Here is a 24023-nt window from a genome sequence, read left to right on the forward strand (position 1 = left end):
TGCCTGGGTTCACCTCAAACGTTAGGTGTACAGCACTCCCTATGATATGGATGCAGAACTGCAGCAACGAATTGTGCACTCGTGTCTGGCCGTGCGGTTCTAGGCGCTACAGCCTGGAAACGAGCGACCGCTACGGTCGCAGGTTCCAATCCTGCCTCGGGCATGGATGTGTGTGATATCCTTAGGTTAGTTAGGTTTAATTAGTTCTACGTTTTAGGCGACTGATGACCTCAGAAGTTAAGTCGCATAGTGCTCAGAGCCATTTGAACCTTTTTTTTTTTTTTTTTTTTTTTTTCGCTCATGTCAAGATTTACCAGATGATCTGCGAGTGTCCGAAAGAATTCGTAACTCAATGCAGAGACGAGCGCAGTATCGGAGCTACAGGAGTGAAGGACTCGGGAACTCAATCGAGAAGCTTAAATTCAAAATCCACTTGTGCTAAGTCGAACAATATGTCATTCTGCTGACTCGCAACCTCACACTCACAATTATCTCACAAACGGTTCGTTTCGAAGTCATGTTTAGTGAAACGTTTTTGCTGATACTATCGTACGCCCTGTGATTACTGCTTTCCATAGCAAATAATTCATTAAACATAGCTCCTGTACTATACGAAAGTTGTAGAGATTCTTTTTAGGCACTTGTGTAGACTAGTACCGCTGGAAGAGAGGGGAATAAGTGGGAGCATCTGGAAAGAACTGAAAGGGTTGTAACGAGACTCTCTGGAGCAGAATGTAGGCAGTTACGGAACTTACTGACAGAATGCAACGGCGTTGAAAATTTCATACATGGAACTACGCCCGGAATCTAGAGTTTTAGATTCATTCTGACAGCCTATACATCGCTCCCCCCTACCTGTCTTCCAGTCATGTCCAGAAGGGTATGTGCTCTCGGCGAAAGAGAGAGAGTGCAAAGAGCGAGAGAGAGAGATAGAGACAGAGAGAGACAGAGAGAGAGAGAGACAGAGAGAGAGAGAGAGAGAAAGAGAAATAGTTAAGGGGGTAGGACGTCAAACGGGCCGACTTAGAGCAGGAGAGGCACCACAGGACATTTTAATTTCCACTGTCTTACAAGTAAATTCATAAAACTTTATCAGCATGACAAGGAAGGATTCAGGATTCACACTCATAACAACGGAAGTTCAAAAACATAACAAAATAAATTTTTTACGTCTGAAAGTTCATCATTTCTTCACTTACTATTGGCTGCATTTGTTGCTATAGGTACACTTTTCTTCATAAGTAAGAGAGACTGTTTGATGAATTTCGCACAGCATACAAACCATACTTACAGGTGTCTGAAACTTTAGAATCTACTTTCTTTATGAAAAAATGAATGAGCTCTTACGTTTTAAGCTTTATGTTTAGAAAAAAAATTAAATTTTGTAGTTAATTATCTCAATTTTTAGGATAGTTTTTAATAGATTTGGAAAATTCTAGAGTTTCATATACCTGTAAGTATGGTTTCTATGCTGTGCAAAATTCATCAAAGAATCTCTCTTACTTGTGAAGAAAAATGTACCTATAGCAACAAATGCAGCCAATAGTAAATGAAAAAATGATGGAATTTCGCATGTAAAAAAAATTATTTTGTTATGTTTTTGAATTTTCACTGCTATGATTGTGAATGCTGAATCCTTCCTGCTCATGCTGGGAAAGTTTTATGAATTTATTTGTAAAAGTATAGGCACTGAAAATTAAAATCTTCTGTGGTGCCTCTCCTGCTCCAAGTCGGCCCATTTGACGTCCTACCCCCCTTAAAGGCTCTAAGTCTGTTCAGGAAAAAACCGGATGGTCCAGCAAGTAAAGACTCGAAGTTCGAGAGCAGGTTGACGTTCTCTGGATGAGAGTGTCCTAAAGTGTTATGGTGTCTACTTGGCAGGTGAACGCCTTCGAGATCGGGCCCCATGGGCAGAGCGCACGCAGCCTGTTCCCGGCGGCGTTCCTCATGTGCCACGACTGTGTACCCAACACCAGCCACACGGACGACCAGCAATACGTCCTCACCGTCAGGGCGTCCACGCGTATCCCCCAGGGACGGCCCATCACGCTCAGCTACGCCTACACCATGCAGGTCAGTACAAACCACAGCTGCCAATAAATAAATAGATGACAGAGGGATAGGAAAAGAATTAAAATCGCTCAAGAGAGGGAAGGACGCTCTACCTGATGATATACCAGTTCGATTTTACACAGAGTGCGCGAAGGAACTTGCCCCCCCCCCCCCCCCCCTGTCTTGCAGCGGTATACCGTAGGTTTCTAGAAGAGCGTAGCGTTCCAAAAGATTGGAAAAGTGCACAGGTCATCTCCGTTTTCAAGAAAGGACGTCGAAAAGATGTGCAGAAATATAGACCTATAACTCTAACGTCGATCAGTTGTAGAATTTTGGAACACGTTTTATGTTCGAGTAAAATGACTTTTCTGGAGACTGTAAATCTGCTCTGTAGGAGCCAGCATGGGTTTGGAAAAAGACGATCGTATGAAACCCAGCTCGCGCTATTCGTCCACGAGACTCAGAGGGCCACAGACACGGGTTCACAGGTAGATGCCGTGTTTCTTGACTTCCGCAAGGCGTTTGATACAGTTCCCCACAGTCGTTTAATGAACAAAGTAAGAGCATATGGACTATCAGACCAATTGTGTGATTGAATTGAAGAATTCCTAGATAACAGAACACGGCATGTCATTCTCAATGGAGAGAGGTCTTCCGAAGTAAGATTGACTTCAGGTGTGCTGCAAGGGAGTGTCATAGGACCGTTGCTATTCACAATATACATAAATGACTTTGCGGATCACATCCGAAGTTCACTGAGGCTTTATGCGGATGATGCTGTAGTATATCGAAAGGTTGTAACAATGGAAAATTGTACTGAAATGCAGGAGGATCTGCAACGAATTGAGGCATTGTGCAGGGAATGACAATTGAATCTCAATGTAGACAAGTGTAATGTGATGCGAATACATAGAAAGAAAGATCATTTATCATTTAGCTACAATATAGCAGGTCAGCAACTGGAAGCAGTTACTTCCATAAATTATCTGGGAGTAGGCATTAGAAGTGATTTAAAATGGAATGACCATATAAAATTAATCGTCGGTAAGGCAGATGCCAGACAGATTCATTGGAAGAATCCTAAGGAAATGCAGTCCGAAAACAAAGGAAGCAGGTTACAATACTCTTGTTCGCCCACTGCTTGAATACTGCTCACCGGTGTGGGATCCGTACCAGGTAGGGTTGATAGAAGAGATAGAGAAGATCCAACGGAGAGCAGCGCACTTCGTTACAGGATCACTTAGCAATTGCGAAAGCGTTACGGAGATGATAGATAAACTCTAGTGGAAGACTCTGCAATAGAGACGCTCAGTAGCTCGGTACGGGCTTTTGTTGAAGTTTCGAGACCATGCCTTCACCGAGGAGTCAAGCAGTATATTCCTCCCTCCTACGTATATCTCGCAAAGAGACCATGAGGATAAAATCAGAGAGATTAGAGCCGACACAGAGGCATACCGAAAATCTATCTTTCCACGAACAATACGAGACTGGAATAGAAGGGAGAACCGATAGAGGTACTCAAGGTACCCTCCGCCACACACCGTCAGGTGGCTTGCTGAGTATAGATGTAGATGTAAATATAGATGTAGATGCCAACCATGAAGCACCGAGTTCTGACACACATGTCTCGACGGTGGGATATACTGGAGTACGGCTGTCTCATCTTTGGTAACTTTTTTTTTACTGTGTAGGTCTAAACCGACGAGAGCTGCCAACCATATAGCACCAATTTCAGTTGTGTATGCCTCGAAGTTTGTTTATAATAGGGACCCCTCACCGCTGGTACTTTTCCGATACCATACAGCTCACGAATAAACAGAGCTGCCAACCATGAAGTACCAAATTCTTGCGCACATGCCTCGACCTTCGTGTTGGAATCTCATCGCTGGTACCTTTCTGGTGCCACACAGGTTAGGACGAACCAGAGCTGTCAGCGTTGATCATCGTATTCTGACAGGTATGCCTCATCCCTGGTATCTTTTTGGTATTACACAGGTCAGAATGAGCCAGAGCTGCCAGCCATAAAATACTAAATTCTAGCGCAGATGCCTTATCTTTCGGGTATATTTGAGCACCAATAAGGAACGACAGTACCTGCCATGCATATCAGAACGAGCCAGACCTACCACCTATTAAGCTCCGAACACATACCTCGAAGTTCGCGTATGTTTTGAGTATGTGGTCTAATCTCTGGCGCCTGTTAACTGATAAATGCAATTAAAACGGATAGTTAAAAAAATGTGTAACTCGATTTGTTCCTTTTACATAGTTTTCGTCTTCGTTTTCCTTGATTTCCTTAAATCGCTTAAGGTGAATTCCAGATTAGTTCCTTTCAAAGACAACGGCCAGTTTGTTCCCCATTTCGAGCCTGTGTTCATCGCTAATGACCTAGCTGACGATGGGACGTTTAATCGTTAACTTTTTATATCGGTATAATAGATATAACGTAAAATATTCTGGATTTTGTAACATGATTAGCTGAAGTTATTTGAAGCTATGTGTTGTTCATTTTGTTCATGTGGTATTGTAATGGTACGCCCTTCCCTTCCTCCAACATGTGCATTGAGTTATCCAGCCAGTGGAAAGGGCCTTTACGATGGAGTATTAAAGTCAAAATGTAACCGAGTTGTGGAATGCCTTCGACCAAATAAGGCAGAGGGGATAAACAACATTCCTGCGGAATATCTAAACTGACTGGGGAAAGAGACAATCAAACGATTATTCAAATTAGTGCGTAGTATCTATAAGACTGGAGACATACCGTCGAACTTTCTGAAGGATGTCATGCACACCACCCTGCAAATGGCAAAGGTACGTGTAAGCGAGATCTGTAGCTCAATCTGCTTCACAACTCATGCATTAAAGATCAGAACTGCTGAAAACAATAATATGTAGTATAATAGAAAAGGAAACTGAGCAATTGTTTGATGGCGATGAGTCTGGCTTTATGAAAAGTAAAGCACTAGAGTCAGTGCCAACGTTGCGGAGGACGTAAGAACAATCATAACAATATCATAGGATATGTCGAGTTGGAAAAAACGTTTGACAAATTAAAATGGTCAAAATGCTACAAATTCCCATAAAATATGTTTAATCTGTAGGAAAAGATGAATATGTGTGTAATATGTAGAAGAAGCAATGAAAAAGACAACCAAGCGTGAGATAGATACTCAAATTGAATAGTGGGTAAGATAGATATATGGTATTTCTTCTCTGCTGTTCAATCTAAACATCGCAGAAGTAGTCAGGGGAATAAAAGAAAGGTCCAGGAGTCGTTATTAAAATTGAGGGTGAAAGGACATCACTGATAACATTCGCTGTCCTCGGTGAAAGTTAGAAAGACGAACAGGGCCTTCTGAGTACAGAATATGGATTGAGAGTCAGCCAAATAAAGACGAAAGTAATGAGGAGTAGCAAAAGTGAAGAATTTAGGATCGCATAGTAGACGATGTGAAGGAATTCTGCTAACTTGGAAGCATGATGTACGAAGCACAGATGATATAAGAATCAGACTACCATATGCAAAGAGGGAATTCTTTTTAAAAGAAGTTTACTGTTATAAACATAGGCCTTAATTTGATTAAATTTCTGAGAATGTACGTCTAGAGCATACGACAAAACAAGAGATTAAAAGAGTTTGAGGTGTGGTGTTGGGCATGATGAAACTTGTGTGGACTGATAAAGGAATGAGGGGACTCTCCGCAGAATCGGCAAGCAAATGATTATGTGAAATGAAATATGATCGCATGTATTTACGGCCGAGAGTCCCCACCTGAGGAAGTTCGGCTGCGGAGTTGCAAGTCTTTTCAGTCGACGCCACGTTGGGCGACTTGCATCTCGATGATGAGGTCAACACAACACCCAGTCCCTGGGGGAAGCAAATCTCCGTCCCGGTCGGGAAACGAGCCCGGGCACACTACATGGAAATCAGGCGCAATGACCACTCAGCTAAGGGGGCGGACAATGGAGAAGTGAAAAATGCCGAATAGAAGGAGGAAGGAACGACAGTGTATGAGTTAAGGCGCTGAGAGGTTTACTGCCATAGTACTGAAGAGAACCGCAGAGGACAAAAACTGTTGGGGGAAAAAAGATTTGAATATATCCAACAAATAGCTGAGGACGTTGGCTGTAAGAGCGACATCGTACCAGAGGGAAAGCGCAAGTGTTAGGAGCAATTTACTGTGAGTTATCCCAGACCCCTGTACAGTTATAATATGGATACATGAGTACCTTTAGGTGTGTTGGATGTTGCAGTATCGCTTTATAGATATAAATCGTAATATGTTGTAGAATTTCTTCGCCTATAACCCTGTTTGGGAGATACTGTGAGTTCGTATTTGAGGTGCGGATTGTCATTTCCATGATCAGTCTGTAGAATCATAGTCTGTGGTAGACGATATTGGATCACAGTGACTCTGTCCGCCATCATAATTTCTTACAGGGTATGTTTGAGTTTTACAGACGCAGCTTTTGATTACATGGAGTAGCTATGTTGATAACTAGATTTTGAGATTTCATGTTCATCAGGATGAGGTTACTAAAAGTTTATGTTGTATGTTGCCACAGTGGACGGTATCTTCGTAAAAATATAATTGTGATGAAGAAGATTTTTATACTCAGTCTAATTTTCTCGCCTTTTGTTCCGGAAGGGTATTTTTTATACTGTGTACTTCATTTCACCGGTTGTGTCAGCTCCTCTGAAACATATCTGCAACAGATATTAGCCTAGGCACACTCACTCGCCAACCATGCGACGTTTAGAGTGGCAATAATTAATGTATTTCTTTGTTAAATGTTATTTACGTTCACTATGGCGAATATTGTCATATCATTCTCAACGGGGAGCAGTCTTCAGACGTAAAAATAACTTCGGATGTGTACCAGGGGAGTGTTACAGGATCAGTACTTTCCACAGTATACATAAATGACCTAGCAGATAACGTCGGAATTACCATAGTACTCTTCGCGGATGATGTTGTTGTATAGAGAGAAATTGCGAAACTAGAATACTGCAGCGAAATGCTGGAAGACCTGATGAGGATCGGCGTTTGGCGTAGATAATGCCAAATGACCCTCAACATAAATGTTGCGTGTTGCGAATACATAGACAGAAAGACCCTTTATTGTATGACTACACGACTGCAGAACAACCATTGGGAAGTTCCTTCCATAAAATGTGTATGTATATGCATACGGAGCGATCTGAAGTGGAGCAACCAAGTAAAATTAATTGCGTATAGGGCAGATACGAGACTAAGATCCTAAGGAAACATAGTCCATCAATAAAGGAAGTTGCTTAGAAAACACTCGTTCGACCAGTAATTGAATATACCTTATCATTACGGGACTCGTACCAAACAGGAGTGATAGAGGAAACGGAGAAGATCGAAGCAAGGGCAATGTTTAATTACATCTTCATTTAGTTAGCGCCAAAGCGTCGCGGGGATGCTCAACCAACTACAGTGGCATACGCTGCAAGAGAAGCATTCTGCATCACGTAAAGGTCTGCTGTTAAATTTCAGATAGCGAACATTCCTAGAGCAGTCAACCAGTATATTGCTTCCTGCCACAATTATCTCGCGAAAACACCGTGAAGATAAAGCTGGGGAGATTCTTGGCACACGGAGGCTTACTAGCAATCGTTCTTCACGCGAATCATACGCAACTGGAACAGGAAAAGGCGGAACTGAAACTCGAACAAAAAGTACCATCCGCCACACACCGCAGGGTGGATTACGGGGTATAGATGTAGACGCACTGGGTGGTTATAGTTAAACTTTCCCTATTTAGCACTTTAGAACACGGAAACTAATTACCGTACGAGTACCAGACTTAGTAGCATTAATGTCAAGGACATGGGGAAGAGAAATAATGCAGAATCAATTCAACTGAAACACTTTTAATGTGCTGCTACGATACATAACACCATTTCATACCGGTGCTATTACTGCTATAAAAGGGCCTCAATATGGCTCCTATCAGTGTCCAGAAGAGTCTGAAAGCGCAGGTTTGCATTCTACACAGCAGAACGAAGCATGCCCATAGGTATGCTGGAATCCTCTCTTGACATGCTGCCCTTCAGATCAGCACATGTGTGAATGCTCCGCTGGTAAACCGTGTCCTTCAGGTAGCCCCACAATCAGGAATCACAAGGAATGAGATCATGTGGTCCTGCCAGCCAAGCGTTTGGAAACGATCGGTTGATAATTCGATCGTTTCCAAATGTCTTTCGGAGAAGCTGGTGAACTTATGAATTGCACGAGCGATGTGCAGTGGGGCGCGATCTTGCATGAGTACTGTTGAGTTCAATGCGTCTCTCTCCTCTAGGACGGGTATGACATGCTGGCGAAGCATATCGCAGTACTGGCCAGTCACACTGCACGTTCAAATGGCTCTGAGCACTATTGGAATTAACTGCTGAGGTCATTAGTCCCCTAGAACTTAGAACTACTTAAACCTAACTAACCCAAGGACATCACACACATCCATGCCCCAGGCAGGATTCGAACCTGCGACCGTAGCGATCGCGCGGTTCCAGACTGTAGCGCCTAGAACCGCTCCGCCACTCCGGCCAGCCACACTGCATGTCTTAGGTCCTACAGCCAACCTGTTCAAAAAAGAATGGGCCAATAATGAACGTAGCTGTGAAGCCACACCATACGGTGACACGTTCACCGTACAGAGGAACTTAATGCACAGTGATTGGAGGTGAAATCCCCACACTCAGCAAATCTGTGTATTCGTGTTACCCGTCAGAGAGAAATGAGCTTTGTCTGTCCATAGGATGGTCCAGTGAAAGCCCTCATCAACTTCAATCCTTATAAGAGAGTGGAGAGCGAAGTCAACACATCATTGTGCGTCCCGTGGTGCAAGCTGCTGTACGATATGGATCGTGTACGGATACCATTTGAGAATGATTCGAAGCACCTTCCGTACAGTGGACCATAGGATGTTGAACTGTCGTGACACAGCAAGCGCACTGCCTGGCGATCGGGAGTTGCGAGCAGCGTTGTCTGTCATAGCAGCAGCGATTTCACGATGAGGCGCTCACTTTGATTGAGCGACGGTCAGTTCTCCAGCTGATTCGAACTTCTTCATCATGCTCCGCACAGCAAGTGGAGAAAGAGGACACTTCCTTAATCGTTTCAGCCGGCGATACTCTCGAAATGCAGCCACAGCATTACTGTTGTTTTGATAATAGAGCTTTACCAGTAATATCCTTCTCCTTTTGTCCAAGCTCATGTCGACGCGTCAACAAGTGCACAGCGATTGGTCAGGATGGGAGACTGGGAATCACGATAACTGATCATGGCACCTGGTGGCCATAGTTCGAACTGGACTCATGGAAATTATGCACCCCATACTCTGGACATTAATGCTATCAAGTTTTATCCTCGTACAGTAATTAGTTTCCGTGTTATAACGTGTTAAACAGAGAAAGTTTAATTATAACAAACCGGTAGATGTTGATGTTAACGATGACACAAAATAGCGCAAAAGAAATTATTGCAAAAAGAAAAAGAAGAAACGGGTCGAGCTGATTCCAAGTAATCTGTTCAGCGCTATCGCAGAAGTCTACGAGAAATTACCTTTACTGTAACTAACTGTAAGTTTCTTCTTGAGGGAAATGGCGCTTTCTGTGCAACCCATTGAGGGAACACTTTGCCGCTGGTAAACGAGCTGTCAGCAGGCGTACATCAGCAGCCAGAGGTCGGGCACCCGGTAGTACAGCGCAGAACTCTGGGGATAGGAACAGAGCAGCAAATCGTGAGCTTTACTGCCCCCCGCAGAGCCGTAAATTGACGTAATAATAGCGCGCCAGCAGAGGCGGCGTGCGGTATTTCCGGCAGTCTGCCTGTGGTCCATGCCGGCTGCGGAAGGAAGCCAGCAACTACGTTATATGTTGACGTAAAAGTGAGGAGACGCGCGCATTCAGTTCTCAGATAGACGCAACAAACGTGGGACGAGCTCGTGGGTAGGTATCACGTATGACGGGTGTGCAATCCGATGCGTGTATATTCTGAGACGCATTCGTAGCTTCTACAAGCAACGGAGCCAAATTTAGCTCACTTGTACACATACTGTACCATTTCATCTGCCGGATCAGGATTCAGCACTGCTGTGGTATTGACAGCAGCTGGTTTTGTGGGGGGTCATTGTTCAGTAACGGATTTTGTTTCACTACCTCAGTACTGTACGTAGGTGGTAATCAAACAGAAGTCTTCTCGCAGGTCATTTAATCCATCTGCCTGATGTAACACACACACACACACACACACACATATGTAGTTGATTTTGCCTGGGACCATGGCCATCTTCGTATCAGCAGAAAATTAAAGTAGTTCCAGTCGCCTAGTTCCGGCTAAAATTTTTGGGAGATTTTCCTCGATTTGCATACGAATACTAAAACTAGAAATTCTCTTCCAAGTATTTTTCCAATTCGGATTTTCTCCGTCCATTCCGCTGGGATATTTCGGTGAAAGAAACGAAGTTGTCCTACAACCCACTCTGCTCTCATGTGTAGCGAATGAAAGACATATAAATAATTATAAAATCGGCACATTTTTAATGTTTGAAATTCAGTTTACTATTTCTAGGATATTTGAGATGGGTGAAATACCCGCAGACTTCAAGAGGAATGTAACTGGTCTAATTCCAAAGAAAGCAGGTTCAAATGGCTCTGAGCACTATGCGACTTAACTTCTGAGGTCATCAGTCACCTAGAACTTATAACTACTTAAACCTAACTAACCCAAGGACATCACACACATCCATGCCCGAGGCAGGATTCGAACCTGCGACCGTAGCGGTCGCTCGGTTTCAGACTGTAGCGCCTAGAATCGCACGGCCACTCCGGAAGGTGTTAAGAGATGTGAATAGTAGCGAACCATCAGTTTAACAAGCTACAGTTGCAAAACGCTGACACGAATTATTTTACAGAAAAATGCAAAATAAGCCGGCTTCAGAGAAGATCAATTAGGGTTTCGCAGAAATGAAAGAACACTCGAGGCGATAGTGACGACCTTAAAACTCATCTCAGGAGATAAAATGGCAACGCTAAATTAATAGCATTTGGGTATGCAGTGATACTTCACGATAAAGGACGACAGCCTAAACAGTTGCAGGATACAATTTTTTATTAAAATTTCAACAGTTGCTGTTGCAGCCATGTTTAAAATCTCGAAATATGCAGAGATAGCTTTTGACATCGTTGACAGGAAAACACCCTTTGAAAGTCTGAAAGTAACAGCGATAAAAAACAGTGAGCGAAAGATTATTCACTAATTGTGCTGAAATCAGACTGTAGTTATAAGATTCCGCATGAAAGAGAAACAGTGCTTGAGCACGGAGTAAGCCAGGGTTGTAGCCTTGCCCCGACGTCATTCAATCTTCATTTTGAACAAGCAGTAAAGATAACGGAGAAGAAATCTGAAAAGGGCATTAAAGTTCAAATAAAATAAGTATAAAAACTCTGGGATTTGCAGGTGACATTGTAGTTCTGTCAGAGACGCCAAAAACTAAGGAGAGTAGGTGAACGTCTACATCTACGTACATATTCCACAAGCCACCGAACAGTGCTTGGCGGAGAGTACTCTGTACCACTACTAATAATTTCCCTTCCTGTTCTACCCGCAGGGAAAGAGAGGGGAAAATGACTGTCTATACGTATGCCTCCATATGATCCCTAATTTCTCTTGTCTTGTCTTCGTGGCCCTTACCGAATACGTACGTTGGCGGCAGTGGAATCGTTCTGCAGTCAGCTTCAGATGCCGATGCATTTTGTCAGTAGTGTTCCTCGAAAACAACGTCGCCCTTCCCCTAGGACTTTCCATTCGAGTCCCTTCTTCATCTTCTGGTCCTCCCCTGGTGGAGAACTTCAGGTGTTTCCCTACTGGATGAGACTTGTGGTCTGTAACTTGTGATGGACTAAGAGGCAGTCGCAGTTTCCAACTGTAGCAACAGTGAAACTACACATCATCTCGGACGTATCGTGTGTCACGACGGTGAACTTTTCGTCCTGAGTCGGCCGGCTGACGTTTGACAATTCCAGTACACACCGTCGTGCTTGTAAGTCAAATTGGTTTGGCCAGAACAGCGAACGTGTGAAGCTCACACTGAAATATGTCGGGATGTCAGAGCTCCAATAGGGAAGTTCCCCGCGTTCTAATTATCAGAACGCCAGTCAGAATATTTTGCAGATTTTCGCTTACGCGTCAGAACACTATAGCTGCCGCAAAGCGCCGTTCCTCGCCCACAGCATGCCGCTTGAATCAAAGAGAAAGGGTAAAGTACTGCTGCACTGGCGTAGCGTTGTTGAGTAATATTTATAGCCGAAACTTCCTGGCAGATTAAAACTGTACGCCGGACCGACGCTCGAAGTCGGGACCTTTGCCTTTCGCTGGTAAGTGCTCTACCATCTGAATTACCCAAGCACGACTCACGGCCCGTCCTCACAGATTTACTTCTGCCACTACCTCGTCTCCTACCTTCCAAACCTTACAGAAGCTCTCCTGCGAATCTTGCAGGAAGGGGCGTCAGTCGTGCTTGGGTAGCTCAGATGGTAGAGCACTTACCCGCGAATGGCAAAGGTCCCGAGTTCGAGTCTCGGTCCGGCACACAGTTTTAATCTGCCAGGAAGTTTCATAACAGCACACACTCCGCTGCAGAGTGAAAATCTCATTCTAGATATTTACAGCTACTCGATTCCCGGCGGGGTCAGGGATTTTCTGTGCTTCGTGATGACTGGGTGTTGTGTGCTGTCCTTAGGTTAGTTAGGTTTACGTAGTTCAAGTTCTCGGGGACTGATGACCATAGATGCTAAGTCCCGTAGTGCTCAGAACCATTTGAACCATTTACATCTACCTTTTCTTCCATGAACCATAGTTTGTGATATACTTGGTCGTAAAAAAATTGAATATAATTGGGCCTCACAGTGGATTCATGTAAACAAAGTCGGATTGCGCTGTAAAAGTGATTAATTCAGGAGAGAATCTGTAGAACTTCCACCCCAGAGAATGCTTTGCCAATCAAGTACCACCGATTTTTAATTTTTTCTGTTAGATTTTTCAACTCTTGGTAGTTATAAAAAGAATAATAAAAACTTGTCACTATTTTTGTAAACTTATATACACCATTGATCTCATTCACACTCCCACAACTACTTACTGTTCTTATTTTATTGTGGTGATACGTGGTTACACCAGCAATTCAAGGTTCAATCTTATTAAATTAATATGAGTTCTGAAAGTGACCACAGACACAGGCAACAAAAATGCCATGAGTAAATTCACTAATTTCATGTATACAAATGAAGGGTGCAGCTTATGATTTGAAGGTTACTGAGAATATAAGATTGTTCTTTGTGTAAAGATGATATCATTTAGCATCACTCGGACATATATTTATGATTAAAGCAAACGACGGCTTGCAACCTGCGCTTTTTTCGAGTCGTTTGATACTTTGCACAGGGCGAGAGCTTCATGACAAATCCAATCTAAGTATGGGATCAATGCCGTAGACTATTCTTCGTAAAATTGATTTGGGGCTCCATCCGGACCTGGCGAGTTACTTGCTTTCAACTCTTTCAATTGTTTCTCAACGCCAAGGATGCTTATTACTATGTCGTCTTGCGATTTTACGCAGGACCTGAATTTTCTTTGGTTCTCGACAAGATCTTTTGCTAAGGTAATGACAGTACAATTGTTGTATGCTTCGAGCATCGATATTTTTTCGAATTGCTATTAAATTTTGCCTGTTGTCATCTGCTCGTTCTCTTTTGAATGGAGAGTGCAACAGCCTTTGCTTCCCTATCATTTTCCGAATTTCGTTGTTAAGCCAGAGTGGGTCTTTTTCGTTGGTCTTTCCCATGCTTAATCCACTTTCTCGGAGCGTACTTATCCAGAGAAGGTTTCACAACCCGTTTAAACTTTGCCTATAATTCCTCTATCTCCATCTTACAGGAACTAAATGTTGCCGTAGAATTGTTAGTTCCGTGGTTTGGTGTGATGGATGCAGTAGTGGTTTTCATTGGGGGACTGCAGTGGCGTGGGTGTCGGGAAAGTGGATCAGGCTCATCAGTGGTTATGTAGGATATGCAACAGAGATAGGAAGATAGTGGAACAGGAGGGGAAAATTGCTGCCCTTCAGGCTGAGCTAGATCAGGCTAGGGAAGATCTGGACAGGTTAAGGAGGGAGAAGGGCAAAGAGAGGTGGGAAGTGGCAACAGGTAACAGAAGGAACAAGCCTAGAACTAAGTCTGACAGTTTTGTGGTGAATGTCAAAAATAAGTTTGACCTGTTGCTTCAGTTAGAAACTGATGAGCCTAAAGCAGAGGTAGGTGTAAACAGGACACAACAAACTTTCAACAGGAAATTGAAAAAGAATGTAAGAAAGTCATCGAAAAGGAAGAAAGTTTTGTTGTTAGGCAGTTCTCATGCCAGAGGTGTAGGCCAACTTCAGCAGGAGGAATTAGGACCAGAATACCAGGTCACAATTTTTTTCAAACCAAGTGCTAGTCTGGATCAGGTGAGAGAGGATTTAGGTTCACCCTGTAAAGGGTTTACCAGGGAAGACACCTTGGTTATTGTGGGAGGGCCAGGGAACAGTATCGACAGAGATCCTGGGTACAGTATAGAGTGTGTCCTGCAAAGATTGCGTCGTCATCGAGTCACACCAATGTTGAATTTGTATCTGTCCTGAGACGCCATGACCGGCCTCATTTTATCTCTTCTGTTGGGAGAGTTAATTTGAAGTTGGAACAGCTGCTTAAGTCGCGTGCGGGCGTTCATATTGGTGTGGTTCCTGTTGATTCTCTCAGTAGGTGGGACTATACCAGGCACGGCCTACATCTCAACAGGAAAGGGAAGGGGGAACTGGCTGGGGTAATAGCAAGAAATTTAAGGGGGGAGGCACTGCCATGAATGGTAAAATACCAGTGGTTGCAGGTGTTGGAGCAGCACCTTTTTTAGGATAGGTAAGACAGAAAGATGTCAAGTTCTACGAGAGGTCAGTATTAAAACAAAACTTCAGCTTAGGAAAGAAATTAAACAGCACAATTCTAGCACATTGGATCACCAATCACAGCTGTCAATTATAAATTTTCACCAATTACCACAAATTTTATCTCCACCAAGTTGTATCTCAGTCCTAGGTAATTGCATTGATGAATTAATGTCACACAACCCAGTTGACATAATCTGCCTCTCTGAACACCATGTGACCACTGGTATAGGAAGTCAGCACAATGAGAAACTCAGACAGGAGAGTACTGCAAATGTTAGAATAAGGAAAGGTTCTCATAAAAGTATAATTAAAAGTAATGTAAGTATATTTCATCAAAATATTGGGAGTTTAAAGAATAAAATACATGAGCTTCTGGTTTGTTTAGAAGATTTAGAAGCTGAGGATGAAATAGATATACTAAGCCTGTCTGAGCATCACATTGTTACTGATATGGATAAGGTAATTGTAAGTGGATATAAGCTCTCTGCACATGTAATTTGGAAAATATGGAGAAAGGAGGAGTTGCAATATATGTCAAAAACTATCATTGTGCAAAAAGTATAGAAACAAAAAAGTTTTGTGTAGAGAAACATATAGAAGCATGTGCTTGTGAGCTTCAATTAAATAAAGGCACATTTGTAATTGTAACTGTATATAGGTCCCCATCGGGAAATTATCATCTATTTCTAAAAAATTTGGACTCCTTGTTGTGCTATCTGTCAGATAGAGGGAAGCAAATTATTATTTTTGGGGACTTCAATGTAGATTCTCTGAAAGAGGATAATAGGAAAAATGACCTTGAAGTATTACTCGGTTCTTTCAATTTTGTCATCTGCTCGGGTGGTAAAGGATAGCAGCTCACTGATAGATAACTTCTTTATAGACCAAGATAAGTTTAACCAGATAAATGCTCAGCCTGTTGAGAATGGTCTTTCTGATCATTGTGCACAGCTAGTTACAATATATGCCATAGCTCCATTCAGCAGTACTAAACAGTCCTCCAAAGTAAGAAGTTCAGTTAACGATTTAACAATTGCAAATTTCAGGGAAAGCCTACAGCAGTTAGACTGGGATGAGGTGTACCGTGAACCTGATGCCAATTTAAAATATAATTTCTTTCATGACACTTTTGTAAATGCATTTGAAAACTGCTTCCCCAAGAAAATTGTTAAATATACTCGTAAGAAACCATGTAACAAACCATGGCTTACTAAGGGTATAAAAATATCTTGTACTCGGAAAAGGGAAATGTATCTGACAGCAAGAAAGAGTAGTGACCCAGAAACTATCAAACATTATAATAACTACTGTGCTATATTAAGAAAACTTATTAAAAATCCAGAAGTATGTGTATCATGTCTGATATCAGCAACTCTGATAATAATTAAGACAATTTGTAATATTATTAAAAGAGAAACACGTCAACCAAGAGCACAATAAGACAGTATTACCATCACATTGAATGAAAACTTTACGAACAAAAAGTCAGAAGTTGAAAATATTTTTAATAATCATTTTCTAAATGTTGTGGAAATAGTAGGATCCAGGTGTTCATTAGAAGATGATCGGCTGTTAATGGAGGAGGCCATATATATGAAGTTTGATACAATTGAAATCTCACCCACGTCTCCCTCTGAAATTAGGAAAATAATAAACTTGCTTAAAAGCAAAAACTCACATGGAATTGATGGCATTTCCAGCAAAATACAAAAGCTTCTTCTCAACAGATAAGTAAGATTCTCATCCACCTGTGTAATAGCTCTCTGGAACAGGGCATTTTCCCTGATAGACTGAAATATGCTATTGTTATACCTTTGCATAAAAAGGGGATAGATCAGATGTCAACAATTAGCGTCCAATCTCCCATCTAACAGCTTTATCCAAAAATTTTGAGAAAGTAATGTACTCAAGAGTAGCTTCACATATCTGTAAAAATGAAGTACTAACAATATGTCAGTTTGGTTTCCAGAAAGGTTTTTCAACAGAAAATGCCATATATCCTTTCACCAATCAAATTTTGAATGATCTGAATAACTGAACACCACCCATTGGGATTTTTTGTGATTTCTCAAAAGCTTTTGATTCTGTAAATCATGAAATTCTGCTAGACAAGCTCAAGTATTGTGGCATGAGTGGGACAGTGCACAAATGGTTTAATTCGTACCTAACTGGAAGAGTGCAGAAAGTTGAAATAAGCAGTTATCATAATATGCAAAGATCAGCACATTCCTCAAACTGGGGAACTATCAATAATGGGGTTCCACAAGGGTCGGTCTTGGGTCCTTTGATGTTCTTAATATATATTAATGACTTGCCATTCTATATTCATGAAGGGGCAAAGTTAGTTCTCTTTGCTGATGCAACAAGTATAGTAATCACACCTGACAAACAAGAATTAACTGATGAAATTGTCAATAATATCTTTCAGAAAATTACTAAGTGGTTCCTTGTAAACGGACTCTCACTGAATTTTGATAAGACACAGTACATACAGTTCCGTACAGTAAATGGTATGATGCTATTAATAAATATAGACCTTAATCAGAAGCATATAGCTAAGGTAGAATATTCAAAATTTTTAGGTGTGTCCATTGATGAGAGATTAAATTGGAAGAAACACATTGATGATCTGCTGAAACGTTTGAGTTCAGCTACTTATGCAATAAGGGTCATTGCAAATTTTGTTGATAAACATCTTAGTAAATTAGCTTACTACGCCTATTTTCACTGATTGCTTGCATATGACACCATATTTTGGGGTAATTCATCACTGAGGAATAAAGTATTTATTGCACAAATTATATTAAAAAAATAAGAAAACAAAAAAAATCAAAAATTTGTTATATTACCCTTAATTATGTCGTTAAATTAACTTAATTATGTCATGTATTGGAAAATTTGACTCGTTGCACATCATTACGAAATATCGTATTCATGATACATGGAACTAGTATTAATCTAATCTAATCATTGTCAAAGTGGGATCCTAACAACTGCTTATTTGCTCTTTCTAGGTGAAATACTCTCCTATTTAGTAACTATATTCGCTGTGATTACATGGTCACTAATCCTTCTGTCTATACTGACGCCGTCAATAAGGTCAGACATATTTCTAGCTACAAAGTACAAATTATTTCCATTGGGTATAGTCTGTCTAACTAGCTTCTCACGGCAGTTTTCGGAAAACGTGGTAAATATACTTCGTAAGCCTGTCTGTCGGTACCCCCTGTAATGTATCTATAGATGTACCTGTACATACACGATAGTTTAAAGTCACCTCCATCTAATACTGCATGATCTAGGAATTTCTGCGCTACTGATCATAGATTTTCTTTGAATGACTCTAAAACTGTCACAGAGAAATCTAATATTAATTTGATTTCACCTAGACCTGTTATATACGGCCAGATAACTTCACTGCCACACTCAAATTCGATCTCAGTAGAAGCAATATTTTTGTCAACTACAGTGAAAATTCACACTCCTATGAAGTCTAATCTGCCTTTTCAGTATACTTTCCATGAATTGATAAATACCTCAGAGCGTTTTACATCGGACTTCAGCCAGTTCTCGTTCATGAGAATAATTTAAACGCGAGAGATTTCCTCGAAGGCAATCATCCAGCTGCCCAACACTACAATGGCGACTATTACAACAATGCCAACCAGCCACTGACTGCACACAGCACAGCCAGTGATTTTCATACAGAGCTCTACGTGGCGTTACCAATAAGAAAACCTAAACAGCCTACTTACAAAAGTATCATTACTCTGAACGTGGTATGGTTTTGCTATCTGCTTGTCGTCTTGGGAGTGTTTATCAGAGTTTCACAAACAACCGCCTAGCCCATGAAACCCCTCTGTATACTCCCCATTTACTCTGCTAGCCGCGTAGCTGTTTCCTTTGTGTAGTCTCACCGAGACCTATCAAGGGGAGTACTACAATTCACCACCTGATACCACAGATCCAAGAATCTGAAACGAAGACCGTCACAGATGTGTTCAGTTGAAGCCCTCCACTCAGCTCCAAACCAAAGGATTTCGATCAACTTTGGGAACAATGCTTCCAATTGCAAGCAGTGCTTGCACCCCATATGCGAGGCCAGCAGCCTTCACCACTTCCACAATCCACCTATATGAACTGAGGATGGCCTCAGAAACTATATGACAGTCGTCGCTGGAGGCGATGTGAGCCACAACTTGCAGACGACGGCACTCAGCACGCTAGATAGCCAAAGGCAATGCCTCCTCCACGTCTCTGAAGGGGTCTCCAATCGGATGTACCGAATGAACACTCTGCTGCACAAAAAGCAGGCCACCCCCAAATTCCGATGTGTAGGCCGCACCTAACTGTATGCAACCAAAATAACACAGATGTGTCGCAGGTTCTCTAGCCCTTCGCGGAACAGTCGTTTGACCATACACAATGGGTACAACATGAGGCCACTAGGAAACACTGCTCTTTATGGCTGTCAGTTCAGACGTAAAATAATAACATCCTAAAAAATATTAAAAAACACCTTATTAGAGATGAGACAGTCCCTAACGCTTGTAAATTAAACTTCATTACAATAAATGACACTGCAGAAGCCTTATCACACCCATTAAATGACATGATGAGTTGCTGTTCGTGATCTGAATTTGTAGCCATTTTTAACCACACAAAGCTTGTGTGTCTGATCGAGACTCGACAAGGCATAAAGAGACCTAAAATATCGTAGTTTTCATCAGAGTCAGTTTACATGGCCGAATGTCCGAACCTGGAAATAATTGATTATACGTTTAGCATTGCGCAGGGAACCCCATGAAGCTTATATTGCCTCTCAGAAGTAACGACGAAAGGTATGTGATAAAGTGCAACGCATTAGTTTGAAACGCCATGAAGAAAATTTGTGGTAATTCACGGAGAGTAGAACCCAGTACCTATATGAATTCTTAACCAAGGATACCAGATGTCAGATATTATGTATGTTCAACCATAGCGTGAGATTGGTACCTGAAACGAAGATACAAATAGTTGTTACCTGGCTGGGGTTCGAACATGGCACCTTTCGCTATTGTGTTACAGCTACGAATAGGCATGAAATATTTTTTGTTTGTTCACCAGTAGTGAGATGGGCACATGTTCCACTAGACGTAACGCAACGATTGGTTCTCTGCTGTCTGAGACTCCAACCCTGTGAATATCGTCGTTGTAGACCCCACACGAAGAGGGTCAACTACCGAATTCCTTAATTAGGATTGCGGCGTTCTTAGAGACTTGGAGGAGCTGGGCATCGCGAGGACAGAACGAAATGATGGAACAGTGGCATCTCTAAGGGTTCAGATCCAAAGAAAAATTGGAACCGGAAGTCGAATCTCAGTCCAGTGCCAATATTTTCAAAATCTCAAGGTCACTTAAAGTAGGAAATGAAGCTCCTATGACCTTACTTGGCGATTGATTCGTGAATTAAAATAATATTACTACTATAAGAAAGCTTACTAGAGACAGAGTTTCTGAAAGCAGGACTTCCGCCTCTGACTACCAAAACTAATCCAAAATTGTTTAAATGACTCTGAACACTATGGGAGTTAACTGCTGAGGTCATCAGTCCCCTAGAACTTAGAACTACTTAAACCTAACTAACCTAAGGACATCACACACATCCATGCCCGAGGCAGGATTCAAACCTGCGACCGTAGCGGTCGCGTGGTTCCAGACTGTAGCGCCTAGAACCGCTCGGCCACTCCGGCCGGCCAAAACTAATCCAACCCTGATCCAGTCAGTAGTACGTGGACTTGTTTAATGTTGATTTGGAACCACGGCACAGTCCTGCGTTCTTTATTTGGCGTTACTGCTGGTGATGAGGGCATATTTGTGGCTGTTAAAAGCCTCCAGCGAGAATCGAACCACACGACCCAACTACAGCTGACGCCCCTTGGGACTGCGTTCTTTAAACCTAGGAGGAAGTTGCGTCTTCAAGCTGTTACATCCGACGGCTTATAGATTCTATGCCAAGACTCATAGAAGTACAAATAAGGTGGGATTCTGCATAAAATATTGGAGTACTTAAAAAGTTTTGTTATGTCGCGTTTTTCCTCATTGAGAGCCAGTGGAAGATCACTTGGGAACAGATAAAATAAAATTTGTGTTAGTTTTCCTTTGAGTTTCCTTTTTAATTGAAGTGAGTTTCTTTTGAATATACAGCTTGTTAAATATTCTATTTTTATTTCATTTATACCCCGTCTAGATACAAAGTAATCAGTTTAGATGTACGTTTAAAGGTATTTTGTGCAATTTCAGATACATCTCTCTCTTCCCTTCCATCCATTAATACTCCCTCGGTCCTCCAAAAATTATGCAAACGATTTTATCTTACATTTATTCATTGTTAATTTCTCCTCCATTCTCTCTCTCTCTCTCTCTCTCTCCCTCCCTCTCTCTCTCTCTCTCTCTCTCTCTCTCTCTCTCTCTCTCTCTCTCTCTCTCTCTCATCTCTCTTACAATTTCATCTCAATTGCTCTTCTACTCAATTCTCCCAAAACGTTATAAAAAAATCTATTGGTTTCCATTGATACTATATGTTCTCCTTAATTTCTACTTTCTTTACTGTTCTCCATAGTTCCTCTCAAAACCTATGAAAACGTATTCTTTTATATCCCCTTACCTATAATCTATTCTTCGCTCTGAAAACATTTCTATCTTTTCTCCCTCTCCTAAGATAAAACGAATTGTAAGATACATATAAGTAAGGAATACTTTGCAAGTTTTTCACTCTTATTTTGCACTTCTGAACTATCAAATGGTTCAAATGGCTCTGAGCACTATGGGAATCAACTGCTGTGGTCATTAGTCCCCTAGAGCTTAGAAGTACTTAAACCTAACTAACCTAAGGACATCACACACATCCATGCCCGAGGCAGGATTCGAACCTCCGACCATAGCAGTCGCACGGCTCCGGACTGCGCGCCTAGAACCGCGAGACCACCGCGGCCGGCTGAACTATCCATTACTACATCCCTCCCTCCTTCCTGCTACCTCTCTCTTGACATATGCATCCACATCTACATGAATACTCTGCAATTGACAATTAAGTACTTGGCAAGGGATTCTTTGAGCCAGTCTTATTATTTCTCTACCGTTCCTTTCTCAAAAAGTGCGTGGAAATAATGAACAACTAAACATTACCGTGCAAACACTGACGTCTCTTAACACAATGGTCATGTTTCCTATGTATGTCGGGATAAACACGTAGCCCCAATGTAAAAAGCCTACATTTCAATGATTTCCATCCTAACTTGTTTATCATATCCGTGACACAATCTCCCCTACTTCGTGATAATACAAAACGATGTCTTGCGTCAGTCCTATCTCATACGAATCCCATACCGCTTAGGAATAGGACGGACAAGTGTGTTGTAGGCGGTCACTTTAATCGATTTGTTGCATCTTCTACGTATTCTGCCAACAAAACGCGGTCTTTGCGTATCCTTCCATATTTTCCATGTGACGGATCCAATTTAAGTTTTTCATGACCGTAGCTCCTGGATATTAATTTGAATCGACAACCTTTAAATGTGACTGGTTTACCGTGTAAGTGAACTTTAACGAAATTCTTTTGTTATTCATGTGGGGAACATCACTCATTTTATTGTTTAGGGTCAACTGTCACGTTTTTCGCTGTGAAGATATATTTCCAAATAATTTTGCAATTCGCTTTGCTCTTCTGAGGAGTTTGCTAGATGGCAGCATTACTTTCCACAGATCCATGAGAAATATTCTGATTATCTGCTATATATATATATATATATATATATATATATATATATATATATATATATATATATATATATATATAGCGTAAGGTCTACATCACTTTACTTGTGTAACCACACTCATTACTTCCGTTTCACTAGGTGATGTTCCGTATTACTGCGCACTGCGACCTTTGAGACAGGAAATCACGAATCCAGTCGCACAACTGAGACGATTGTCCGTAGGAAAGCGATATAGTTGGGAGTCGCTTCTGAGGAATGGAATCAAAAGTGTTTTTGGAACTCTATGAATACGAAATCAATTTGAGAGTCGCTGTTCGCAGTACATAGTGAGAATTACGTGCCAGCTGCGTCACGCAAGAGTGATGCTTTCCAGTCCATGTTGGTTTGATGTCAATACGTAATATATTTCGGGGTATTTCATATCGCTGGAACAAACTGTTTGTTCACATTTCCTGCTACATGTCGATGTAGTCTGTAATTCAGTGGACTGCGTTTATCTTCTGTCGTATGTATTGCGATGATCTGTGCTAATTTTCGTTCTTTCCCTCACCCGAAATTCTAGAATACTGCCATGACGTCGTAGGAAAAGTAATTAAGCCGCTGCATCGTTTATACACAAGAAGCACTCCTAAATTGTTAGCCCACTGAAGAAAGATATTGCCTGTAGAAACATTATCGTCCTGCTACAACTATGATAGGCTCATGACAACATAGTGGAACATGTCTAGTGACGCTGTAATAGTTTTGTTACTTCCTGGAACGACAGATAATTATCTTGCAAGATTTACTTCATATGTTTGTGGTTTACCAATAAAAGATTCTGAATGAATTCAGCTTTGGTGTGCCATCGACATATCAAGTATATGTTTGCAGACAAGGGAGATTACTTTCACGAAGCAACTACAACTAATCTAGTTGTCTACATTGCGAATTATCTGTATCAGCTATCACAATGGCAGCGAGGAGGCGATGAGCGCTGCAGTTGGTCGCTTGCTCCATAAAACTGTCGGCGGAAGAGTAAGAGGCAGCAGCTCTCAGTTCCAAACTGGCGCAAGAGTAACATTTCACCTCCTCTGAGACAGAGCTATAAACAGCTATGTCATATTCAGAACGACATCTTTAGAAATTTTGTCATTGTAAGACGTCTCGCTGCGTAGATCTAGGAGTAAGAAACTTAAAATACTGCGGAACTGCTACTGAAAATGCACAAAT

At 41.7% G+C, this 24023-nt stretch overlaps 1 protein-coding gene across 1 annotated transcript in view; it reads left to right on the forward strand.

Annotated features, from left to right (window-relative positions):
* LOC126336449 (SET domain-containing protein SmydA-8-like) overlaps positions 1-24023 on the forward strand; it is a 332354-nt gene that overhangs the window by 270122 nt on the left and 38209 nt on the right. Inside the window, exon 5 of the mRNA XM_050000158.1 lies at positions 1882-2073. Coding sequence (XP_049856115.1) covers positions 1882-2073 — 192 coding nt within the window. The remainder of the gene's footprint in view (positions 1-1881; positions 2074-24023) is intronic.

Source organism: Schistocerca gregaria, chromosome 2 (genome assembly GCF_023897955.1).
Source record: "Schistocerca gregaria isolate iqSchGreg1 chromosome 2, iqSchGreg1.2, whole genome shotgun sequence".
Lineage (NCBI taxonomy): Eukaryota > Metazoa > Arthropoda > Insecta > Orthoptera > Acrididae > Schistocerca > Schistocerca gregaria.